This window comes from Stegodyphus dumicola, chromosome 6, assembly GCF_044657685.1.
Source record: "Stegodyphus dumicola isolate Sdum_Otavi_A_Nest chromosome 6, ASM4465768v1".
Classification (NCBI taxonomy): Eukaryota; Metazoa; Arthropoda; class Arachnida; order Araneae; family Eresidae; genus Stegodyphus; species Stegodyphus dumicola.
The window spans coordinates 135,778,553-135,791,085 of NC_140773.1; the positions used below are offsets into that span (position 1 = coordinate 135,778,553).

General features: G+C 30.0%; 1 protein-coding gene across 2 annotated transcripts in view; it reads left to right on the forward strand.

Annotated features, from left to right (window-relative positions):
- Positions 1–12,533, forward strand: part of Tsen54 (tRNA splicing endonuclease subunit 54) — a 108,280-nt gene that overhangs the window by 52,414 nt on the left and 43,333 nt on the right. For both annotated transcript variants that reach the window (XM_085818908.1, XM_085818909.1), the window contains one exon: positions 7,200–7,263. In XM_085818908.1, coding sequence (XP_085675034.1) covers positions 7,200–7,263 — 64 coding nt within the window. The remainder of the gene's footprint in view (positions 1–7,199; positions 7,264–12,533) is intronic.

The window sequence follows — 12,533 nt, forward strand, 5'->3', positions numbered from 1 at the left end:
ACGGATCCAAAAATCTATGGCTGCTTTTCAGAACATTGGTGTCCTTCCTTAGGCAAAAACTTGGTGTAATGGCCATATGACAAAGTCAAGTTCAAGTAAGGAAAATATTTGTCTGTGTAAGCATAAGAAGATACTATCAGAAATCTGATCTTAAAGAATTGTTGTAAAAGTAATAGTATGATTGTGTTATGATTCATTTACACTTTGTTTTGAAATGGTGCATATTGAATTCCGGGGAGAACTCTTTATATCACCAAAAAATGAATTGGTTTAATTATCTGTGTGAAATTGCTTGCATTCTGATTCTTGTCTCAGAATATATATTTATCAAGTTTAAGAACAAAAAAAGGATTTGTTTCTGTAAGAACTTTTTGAGAGCCACTGTCATAAAAACTGAAGAATGGCTTATGTTGTTAAAAATTTCAAATATGCTTGCCTTCATTTGCAATTCATCTTTATTCATCATTATAAAGCATAGAAAACAGAAGTACAGTAAAAGCTAGACTATCTGACGTTGAGCTAACCAGAAAGTCAAGTAACTTGAATATTTTCGAATTTAATAAACTTTCTTTTAATGAAAAATTAAGCAAATGAGAAATTTCTATAACATATAAGCTCCGTGTACATACAGTGCTCTTTGGAGAGAAAAGGGTAGTCAAAAGTCGTTAATCCGGACTCGTCGGGACTTCGGCGATTCCGGATTATCGATTTTTCCGGATTATAGATCATCAGTTTAAATCTCGTAAGATGGCATGCAGAAATTCTAAAATTAAAAATATGAAACGTAATTTATGAAATAAAGAACAATTATGATCTAAAGGGTATCAAAATTTGCAAAAAGAAAAAGCTTAATATTTATTTGTTTACTTTATTAAACATTTCTTTCAATGTAAGTTGTTTAAGTTTTGCTTCGTTTCATATGATAATACTTTCTCTTTAATTCTATTAAACAGACATAATTTCTTGTTCAGTTACAAAGTTCCGCTATTCAAGTCCTATAACTGCTGTGTCTAGAACACCGATTAATTTGTCAATCGAAATTTTTTCGTTTTCAATAACCTCTGTCACTTTCTTCGCTATCGAAAGCGAATTTTAATGACGAGGAACTTGTTTTAAATCATATCAAAGACGGAGCATATCGAGATGAAATACTACATTTGGTAAGGAATTATAAGCCAAATAAAATAAAAACATCTGCGCTGAAGATAAGGATAGTGTTGACAGATCAACTTCCAATTCATTACGCGTCCGCTGCGGCGATCCCCCCACCGAGCAGCGTGAAATTGATAAACAGATTTCGGATTTCAAAACATACTTTCGCTTTAGATCCTTTACATATTAACAAATATATATCGGAAATTCTATTTGATATAATCGAAAGTTTAAGCTTACTTTTATAAAATTGCTCTTACAGTCTGCAAAAAATAATAAGCCGGATCCAATTCGAAAATTAAGGAACCACGCAATCATCAACATTAACTGAAATAGATAATTAGATAATTTTAGCTTATACGTCCATTATACATAAAACGCGCACGCGAAAACGTATTCTGCACTTGCGCACACTCATATGCGCAGTCGTAAAAGGTCTTACGCGCACGCGTCAACGCGGCGCATGCGCAGAAAGTTTTTAGTTTTGAGGTCCGGATTATAGATCATTCCGAATTATGGGTGTCCGAATTAACGACTTTTGACTGTATAAAGCAATTTCGCCTTCAGGACAGGTTCTGAAGTACATTGTCTTCCATCCCTTAAACTGTCAGCCACTGTGAGCAATGATGTCACAAACGTGAATTTGATTAGCAGATTTCTAATGTTTGTTTACATCATTTTTGACATTGTTTACTTTTGTTCTAGGACACTCTCAGAGTTTAACTCTTTAATTAATTAAAATACACCTAAGTTAAATTAAAATGCAATTTATATACGAGACCAAATAGTTAAAACAAAGAGAAATCATGTATGCTGCTGAATAGTTTTAAATAAAATGTTTTATGTCTATTAAAATTTCAAACTTTGCTTTTTGAAGAAATTAATAAAAGAACAAATTACTGTTATTAATATTAATTATAAATGTTTTAATATTGATTATAAGTATTTTAGAAAAATATTATAATTAATTCATGTATTAAAATTGTTTTGAATGCATTTTACAAAGATTTTAAATAAAAGTTTGTAATTTATGTTTATATTAACCAATTGAAAATAGCACTATGTTTTATTATATGTATTGAAATTCATTAATAAAATATTTAAGAAATTTGAAATGATTTAATGACCACTAGACAGATTACATTCTTTAAATTGCGTTTTGTCAATTATCCTTTTACTTATGCGCATTTTTTTGATAAATCCTTTTACTTAAAGTACTAAAACTTATGCAGATATGGACTAAATTATTTAATATTTTTACTGCTTATTTAAAATTATATACTATATAGAAACAAGGAGGGTTTTGCAAAATACTGAAAAGAAGAATTATTTGAAGTGAAAATGTGATTGAGATCATACAGGCAAAAGTCGTTAATTCGGACACCCATAATCCGGAATGATCTATAATCCGGACCTCAAAGCTAAAAACTTTCTGCGCATGTACCGAGTTGGCACATGCGCACAGGCGTTTTACGCGTGCGCGTAATACCTTGACTACTGTGCATACGCATGTGCGCAAGTGCAGAATACGTTTTCGCCTGCGTGTTTAATGTATAACGGACGGTGTATGCTAAAATTATCTAATTATCTATTTCAGTTAACGTTAATGATTGCATTGTTCCTTAATCTTCGAATTGGATCCCGCTTATTATTTTTTGCAGACTGTAAGAGCAATTTTATAAAAGTAAACTTTCGATTATGTCAAATAGAATTTCCGATGCTGGAACTTCCAAAGGATCTAGAAAACGAAAGTATGGTTCGATGTCCAACAAACAAAAAGTGGAATTGCTGCAAAAAATGGATAAAGACATGAAGAATGTGACAGAGAGGTTAGTGAAAACAAAAAAATTTCGATTGACAAGTTAGTCGGTATTCTCGGCACAGCAATTAACGGGACTTGAACAGCAGAACTTTGTAACTGAACAAGAAATTATGTCTGTTTATAGAATTAAAGAGAAAGTATTATCACATAAAACGAAGCAACTTAAACAACTTACATTGAAAGAAATGTTTAATAAAGTAAACAAATAAATATTAAGCTTTTTTTTGTAAATTTTGATACCCTTTAGATCATAATTGTTCTTTATTTCATAAGTTACGGTTTCATATTTTTAATTGTATAATTTCTGCATGCCATCTTACGAGATTTAAAGTGATGATCGATAATCCGGAATCGCCGAAGTCCCAACGAGTCCGGATTAACGACTTTTGACTGTATTTGTTTTAAAGTTTTTACATAAAAATGTGTTGTTATTTTTTTCTCAGAAACTAATTCATTAATTGCGAAATCAGTCTTTAAAGTTACTAAGAACACTCTAAATAAAATAAAAAATTTGGAGGAAAAACTTTGAAAATTGTAGGGGGAGAAAGCCATTTTAATTGTTAAATTTTTCTTCAAAAAACGTAAATTAAAAAAATTACTGGCAAAAAGTTTATATTCAGCTTAAAATCATTTTGTCTTACAAAAGTTTATTTTCTGCTTAAAATCATTTCGTCTTACAAAACCATTTAATAATATTCATAAAAAGTAAATGAAAGTTCTTAAAAAAGTCTTTCAAGGGGTACCGAGTGCCGATATGGATGTCTGAGCGCGTTAACTTTAGTTTTAATTTGAACAGCATTTCTGAAATACCTAGCATCAGATAACCTTGTCTGTACGTACGTAAATTTCCGTATCTCCTTCGATTTCGTCTTTTTTTTTTTTTTTTTTTTTTTTTTTTTTTTTGTTTATGATGATATGGTATCCCTAGGCATCTAGCAACACGATTGTTTAGCTGACAGTCCAAATGAGCAGTTAGTTTCACATCAGCCATTTTGTTTACTAAAATTAAGTGAACTGCACAATCATGCAGTGCAGTATGGGAAATCTCCTCATTAGCCCTGCTACAGAGAGATAAAAGCATTCTACCAAATTCTACCTCCAATTCTAAGAGGCAGTTAAGGCTTGTTCGTTGTGTGAATGGGGCACTGGTTTTTGGCCACCGATCTAATCTGCTTTTGGGAATGGAGCTCTAGAATGTGAACACAATTAATGCAACTCCCTTTCAGAAAAGGTTGATTCCCCCCCCTCTCACCACGGTATCTATTCTAAGAAGAGGGAACATGTCAGAAACTCATTAAAGGCATTTAAGTCTCTCTACTGTGAAAATTACTAGTTACTAGTATAGTCAACCATTTTCAACGAACAATTGCCAGTGGAATCTAACACCGGTAATGGATAAGTATGATGCCACAACACAATCATAAAGGTCTTTATCTTGTTTAATGTCAACTCTTTTCATTCTTGATAAGCCAATTTATTTATTTTTTTTTTTTAAAGAATAGTGCAAGTTGATTGCTATTTATCTGCTTTTCCATCACATTTTGAAAGAAATATTAAAATGAGGAACTTGCATTCAACAGAAAACCATGCTGTATACAGTACAAAGTCTGAAATCTGGACTCGTCAGATTTGAGCTGGGATTCAGTATATGATTTCTGCGAGTCAACTGCACATTCACTTTCTCTAATTATTAAAGCTAAAGAGTAGCAGAGTGTAAGAACGGGAGAGATTCAAGGTATAGGAAAGTAGAAATGAAGATATCTTATTAGATTCTCAAATGTTACTATGTATTCTTATCGGAATGTAGGTTTCTTTTTAAAGAAATATTATTGTGATTGGTAGTTACTGTAGTTTATCCACGGCTACATTTCATTTGTTATGATCTTACTATAATTGTATCCTTTGGAAATTAATTATTTGCATAATTTTTTCCTCTCGAGTTTTGGATGATAAAGTTAGTTAAAAAAGGGGTAATACAGTACAAAGTCCGGATTCCGGACTCGTCGGGACTTTGGTGATTCCGGATGTGGGATTTTTCGGGATATTAGATCATCAATTTAAATCTGTTAAGATGGCATGCAGAAATTATACAATTAAAAATATGAAATTGTAATTTATGAAATGTGAGTCGTTTAAGTTGCTTCTTTTTTTTTTTTTTTTTTTTTGCCATACTCTTGTTATTTAATTTCTAATATATATAAAAAAAGAGTTTAGACATCATTGCATGAGTTGTTACTGAAGCTGTCATGTATTGATAAACACGCGGTGATAAAAGCAATATGTAATAAATAATGACTCGCCAGGTTGGGGTCAGGGATATAACAGGTGAATGTTTCAGTTTGAGATGTATGCCAAGCAGACACTCAGCTACGGAGCCAAGTTATTAATCTCACAAATTTATGCTTATGTGATTGTTTTTCCATAATGAGGTATTTTATTTAGTGCCTAAGTGAAATTAAGAATCAGAATTTTTAAGTGAAAATCTCCACATTTTTTATTATGGAAGGAAATATCAAATGTGCATGCGTAAAGCATTAAAAAAAAAAAAAAAAATTGTGGCTTTGAGGTCCGGATTTTAGATCATTCCGAATAATGGACGTCTAGATTTCGGACCTCGTACTGTAGTTATTTTCAAAATTACAGATCCTAGCATCAAGAAAAGTGTATGTTAAATGGTCAGAGTAATGCAACTTTATTTAAAAGCAGATAAGCATGATGATGCAGTTCGAAAAATTATGACAAGCGATTTTTAAGTATTTTATATGTTATATCCTGAATTTGTATCTGTTGATTATCTAACTAAATAAAGAGCGATCTTTCTCTTCAAACTTCTGCGTAAATGGTTATTACAAGTTTGGTATCATCTAATATTCAGATAAAGGTTTTTGCTTTCATATGAATAAGTTGGCCTTTTTAAAATTTATTGTTCCTGAGATCTCTCATAATTGAAAAGCATTTTTTTTTATATGCTTAACTATCCAGAATTTTCGTGTAACTGGCATCTACCTTTTTTTAGCTTTATGGATAGTCAGAAACATTACCAATATAACTGGAGATAAATGGAAAGTTTCCATTTTCAGTATTAATTCGTATTTAAGAAAAATAAAAATAAGCTGATGTTTATGTGTACATTAAATATTGGTTGAAGCACAATGCTACCTAAAATAAGATGTCTCATTTTTTGAAGGCAGCTCCAATGTTGTCATTAAGACTAATTAAAAAAAAAAAAAAAAAAAGAGAGGCACTAGTAAAATAAAATATTTATTGCAACCGCAGGATAAAAAAATTTTTTTTTTCTTTTATAAAGAACAGCATTTATCAAATAGATTTGTGTAACTACTTGCTTCATCATCAAATTTTCTTAGTCTAGCATTCATTAGAATAATAGCTAAATATATAAATAAAAAAAGGGGGAAATCTTTTACATTAGAGCTATACCGTACAATATATATGCATATATAAAGCATAAAAAGAAATAATTTTAAGGAAACACAACTTCTCGGTTGATATAGTTTATATAATCAGTTAATATATTTTCTTAAAAAATTTTGGTATTTAAATGTTATTCAGTTGATTGTTAAACTGTCGTCAAACATTGCATTTGGACAAGTGTGGTGCAACGATACACTCATTACATATGTGCTTTCGTTTAATGTAACACTAATTTTTCTTGATAAGCTATTGTGAATGAGAGTTATAAATTAACCATTAGAACTGTATTTTTCCCTTGCATTTTTGTTGGGAGGGGAATTTTTTAAAATTAAGGGCTTGCCTTCTACAGAATAGCAAGCAGTGGATTATTTTCAAAGTTATTCAAAGATCCCATCATGGGGGAAAAAAAAAAAAAAATGATGGATATGCTATGGCCAACAGAACAGTTACATGCTAGAAGTTTGTACTCATAGTGTTCTAAACAAAGCTTCCAGTAAAATTGAAGAGCCTAACAAAATAGTAGAAATCAGCGAAAGCAATTTTACGAAGTGTAAAAATATAGCGTGTCGAATACTAAATGTTTATTAAATAAAGAAGTGTCACTTCATTCACAATTTTGCAGAAATAATCAGTGCAACTTTGGTGAGATCTCTGACAGATTTTATGGTTGATGGTAACCAAATTTGACAGTTGATGAATTAATTACTAAGTACCAAATTTTTTTAATAATTGTCTTTTATATTATACATTGATTGATAATGCAATATGTAGATGTGTATTTTTTTTAATATAGTTGTGATCTTATGCAAGCTGAATGGAATGAAGAGCTAGGTGTTGCATTTACCTCTAAATTAAAGGCAAGTATTATTTAATAAATAATGTAAACATTATATAGAGATCATGTGAAAACATTTATTCACAATTAGCAGCTTCGCAGCCAGCCTTCGTCTGGCTTTTAAATGTACCGGAAAAATGGCTGAAGGGAACACCAAACATTAAATTTAAAAACTGCATAGAATTTTACTCTGCAGAACAATTTCATAAAAAAAAAAAAAAAAAAAAAAAAAAAAAAAAAATTATTATGTACAGTCAAAAGTCGTTAATCTGGACTCGTCGGGACTTCGGCGATTCCGGATTATAGATCTTCAGTTTAAATCTGGTAATATGGCATGCAGATTTTATAAAATTAAAAATATGAAACCGTAATTTATGAAATAAAGAACAATTATGATCTAAAGGGTATCAAAATTTATGAAAAAAAAAAAGCTTAATATTTATTTGTTTACTTTACTTTCTTCGCTATCGGAAGCGAATTATAATGACGAGGAATTTGATTTAAATCATATCAAAGATGGAGTACATCGAGATGAAATACATTTAGTAAGGAATTATAAGCCAAATAAGATAAAAACATCTGCCCTGAAGATAAGGATAGTGCTGACAGATCAACTTCCAATTCATTGCGCGCCGTGGCGTCCCCCTGCCGCAGAGCAGCGTGAAATTGATAAACAGATTTCGGAATGGTTAGATAAACAAAGGATATGCCTTTATCCATTTTTTGCAGCAATTCCACTTTTTGTTTGATGGACTTCGAAACATACTTTCGCTTTGTAGATCCTTTACATATTAGTGAATATATATCAGAAATTCTATTTGACATAATCGAAAGTTCAAACTTACTTTTATGAAATTGCTCTAACAGTCTGCAAAAAATAATAGGCCGGATCCAATTCGAAGATTAAGAAACAACGCAATCTGCAACATTAACTGAATTAGATAATTTTAGCTTAGCTCATACCATCCGATATACATTAAACATGCATGCGTAAACGTATTTTGGGCATGCGCACATGCATATTCGCAGTTGTAAAGGTATTACGCGCATGCTTCAACACGACGCATGCGCAGAACGTTTGTAGCTTTGAGGTCCGGATTATAGATCATTCCGGATTATGGATATCCGAATCAAATGGTATAAAGGAGGTTAAGAATTTTGTTTCATAAAAAAATCACTCAAAACTTTTCAATATCTTAAAAGCAGTGAAATGAGCAATAAATAACGTAAAAGAATACAAAAAACAAAAAATTCTGAAAAGCAAAGTATAATGAATGATATTTTATCTTACATTTTCAAGAGAAAAAAATTACAATGAAATAAGCTATATCCTTTAATACAAATATTAATTATCCTAATAAAAAAATTAACCAACATTCCGTTGAAGGAAAAAAATCATGCAGAACTTTTCAATATCTTACAGACAGTGAAATAAGCAAAAAATAACATGAATGAAACTCAAAAAACAAAAAATTCCGCGCACATTTTTACTCTGCCAAACAATTTTATCAAAAAAAAAAAAAAAAAAGTCAATAAAAATGTATTATATATATATAAAAAAAAGACAATGAAATATGCCAATCTCTTAAAAACAGTGACATAAGAAATAAGAAATATGATGAAAAATTGTTGCCAAACCCATATTTCTAAAAGACTGAAACTATTCAAAATGATGTGATTTCATCAAAAATCTATCAACAACAATCAGAAAGGAAAATTGTTGTTGCCAAAATCACATTTCTAAAGATGTGAGAAGTGTACTCGGAAGCTTCATTTAAAAAAAATTTTAAAAATACAAAATATTATCATTTTTCCAAAATTCTTTTTGTAAAAGCAGTCGCAAGGATGAAAGTTTAACGTGTCCAAAAATCAAAGAAAAATGAACTGTACCTTTTTAAAAATAAACTTTTTTAGAAAAAATCCCTTTGAAAAGGTGTTAAGCTCCCTTTGTTAAATAAATTCATATTTAATCGATTTATTGAAACACGAAATTTATTTTAAGTTCGTAAAATAGCTAAGTACCTACATTTCATGACAATGTGAAAATGGAGTGTGTACAGTAAAGTACGCTGAATGAAATGGAGTGTGTACAGTACGCTTTCCTATAGCCCATTGTGTCTCAAAATGACGCGATTTCGTAAAATAAAAAAATTCGAATTTCGAAAAAATCGCTTCGAGGTGCACTGGCTCTTGTCTAGATGCACCTATGTACCAAATTTCGTAGCAGTGGGTCTATTAGCTTACGCGCTGCACGAACGAAAGACACACACACAGACAGACTCTTTCTTGTATTATATGTAGAGAAGAGATGAAAAAATTCAAAATTCTCTTCCCCATTTAAAGGAAAGAAGATATGAAGTATTCTCTCTTATTCTTTCTTGGTACTGTTGAATGTAATCATGTTTGTTTGCTATTTTGATAGTGATAATATTAAAAGATTAAAAAAAATTAGAAAAAAAACAATACATATTAATACAGTGTTTTAATTAGTGGAAAAATCATTATTACCACTCTTAGATTCAGGAAGTGATTTTTATTATTGCCGCATGCCAAATTTTCTCATATATAAAAAGAGTAAGTGAGCTTAGAATAAATATTATTAATATTGATGATAAAAAATTATTTGATATAATTAACAATTGTTACGAATGAATTTTTAACCTCTGACATCGCACAGAAAAAGGCTAGATTACAATGAATGATCTCCGTAGCAAAATGCTCATCAAAAGTTGGCCTTTCATAAAAGTTATTGTAGTGGAATGGTCATGTTAACAAGTATCGACTGTAACATTATCAGCATGCTGACGTAGAATAATAAGGCATAGATATTAGAAAATTAAAAGCAATAGATGAAAATCAATGTTATTCATAAACACTGTATGTTTTCGTGGGAAATGAAGAGCTTCAGCAGGATGTTATTAAAAATATCAAATAATTCATGTTCTTGCAAGATATTAATTGCTTTGGAAACTTTTTGTGCATGAATAATTATGATATGTGAAACATTAATCCAAATAAGAATATTATCTGGGATATTCTCAGAAAGTGTAAAGCCTTTTTAGGAGTTTTCCATAAATGTTGTTTCTTAAGTTTTTGTATAAATGTTTGCATTAGAGATGTTTTATGTATGCTTATGTCTAATCAAAGCCATGCCAAGTGTTGGCCGAATAAGATACTTATAAAAGGTAAGAAATATGAGGAGGAGCCAAGTTAAATTGCAGTTAATTATGATGATTAGTGAAAAAGAAAAATTAAACCAAAGCATTCATAAAGCATGTAATTTTCAAATTTCCCTTAGATTGGAATGTGTAAGCGTGATTCTTGTTTTGAATCCTGTAATAAAACAAGAAGACCATTATGTTTTTTATTTTTTAAATTTCAAGGAATAAAAAACTGAAACAAATTTTGCAAATACAGAAATTGACAGCATTTGCAAATATAGAAATTTTGCAAACTATAGAAATTGACAGCAACAGATTATCAAGAATCGAATGTATGACTTTTCAATAATAGGTTCAATTTGCTTATCATTAACATATTGGAGCACATGAAAAGAATGCATTTTCCTTTCAAATTCACTATTTTAGAAATGCTAAATATTAATGAAATTTATTTCATTCTTTAAAATTGATTGCATGTGCAAAGCTAATATTAAAAGTTTGACATTTCTAGATCTGTGACAATTATAATGAAAAATATTCTAAGATAGAAATATAAATTTTGTTAGCAATATGGAAACTTTTTGTTTCTGTAAATTAGATATTTTCTCATCAGTAATATTCAGACTTTAAAAAATTGTAAGATAAAATTATTTAAAGGCCAAATATTTATTCTGTAGTACTTGTTTTTTAGAGTTACCTGGGATTTTCTTTACATAAATTAATTAGCCAGATTTCTAATAAGTCAATTCAGCACAACGAGATAACTTTAAATTCTAAATAATCTATTTGAGAATTTCCCTATGTGTTGCTCAGACATTTATGTTAAGTTAAAGTCAAGAAGCTTAAGTATTTTATAATTTTACATTTTACTTACATGTAGTTTTTGCCTTATGTCATACATTCTATTCTGAATTTTAGAGAATCTTCTTTCACAATATTTTATAGAAACATATCGGAGATTATATTTTTCATGTGATAATTAAAAGACGTATTTTGCATTTTGTTGTTTTCCATTATTTACGTCATTAGCTTTTAGATGCTAAATACTAAATAACTTAAAATTGTGAAATGCAACAATACACCCGCATTCATCTCCTCTCACCCATTAACATTTTCCTACTTTGAATATTTGGAAGTTAATAGAAATCTTCAGACACAGAAATTATCTTAAGGCAAGGAAAATGGCCAGATCTATTGTCGGTATAATTTTGGGATGCACAGATGAAGGTAATTAAAGATTTTTCCTCCTGAATTGCATTTCAAAAAGCAAAAATAGTTAGGGTTTTTGTAATGTCCTTTAAAATTTGAACTATTTGGGTGTTGCAGATTTATACGCATATAAACAGAAATGTAAACCCTGAAGTAGATAATTGGAAGCAGTTCAGTTTAAAATGAGATATTCCTAGAAACCCATGATGAAAATAAAAAAAAAACTTAGGCCATGCTATTGCAATTTTGAGAAAAGTATGAAAGGGGCTCTACAAAATCAGTTACGCCTAACATTGGGTTGTAACCCATTTTGTAGGTGAGTTTTCATCTGCCGGCATTAGTTAAAACAGTTAAGAGACGTTGTAGGCTTGGGCCAATGTTTAAGAAAATAAGGCTGCAGAGACCTTTTTCGAACAATAGTAACTTCATAACGGTATACAGTTTCCACACAATTTTTTTTTTAATATTTCTCTTGTTCTGATTAAATTTTTTAAATATGTATTATTTCTTGAAGCTTTAAAAATTCATTCAAGCATCTCTCATCACAAACTTTAAAAATAGACTTCAATTTCAAATTATTATTGTTATTTTCATTGGTAAGAGATCTCTTAGATTTTGAAGTTAAAAACCTCACTTAGGTTCATGCATATTTCATTTTAGCATTTTATACTGAATATTAATTTGCACTAAAGAAATTTCAGTTATTAGTTTAATTGCATTAAAAGCAATAAAATATTTCTTTGTATATTCTGATGTGTCACATTTAGTTGCATAGTTGTTAAATTGTGAATAATTCTAGTTTATGTTCTAGTATGTGTGGTCATATCATGCTGCACAACATTTCCAGCAGCTATTGGGGTAATTTACCCCATTCCTTTGTCAATGCACAGATGAAGGTGTCCATGTTTATTGGGAAGTCATT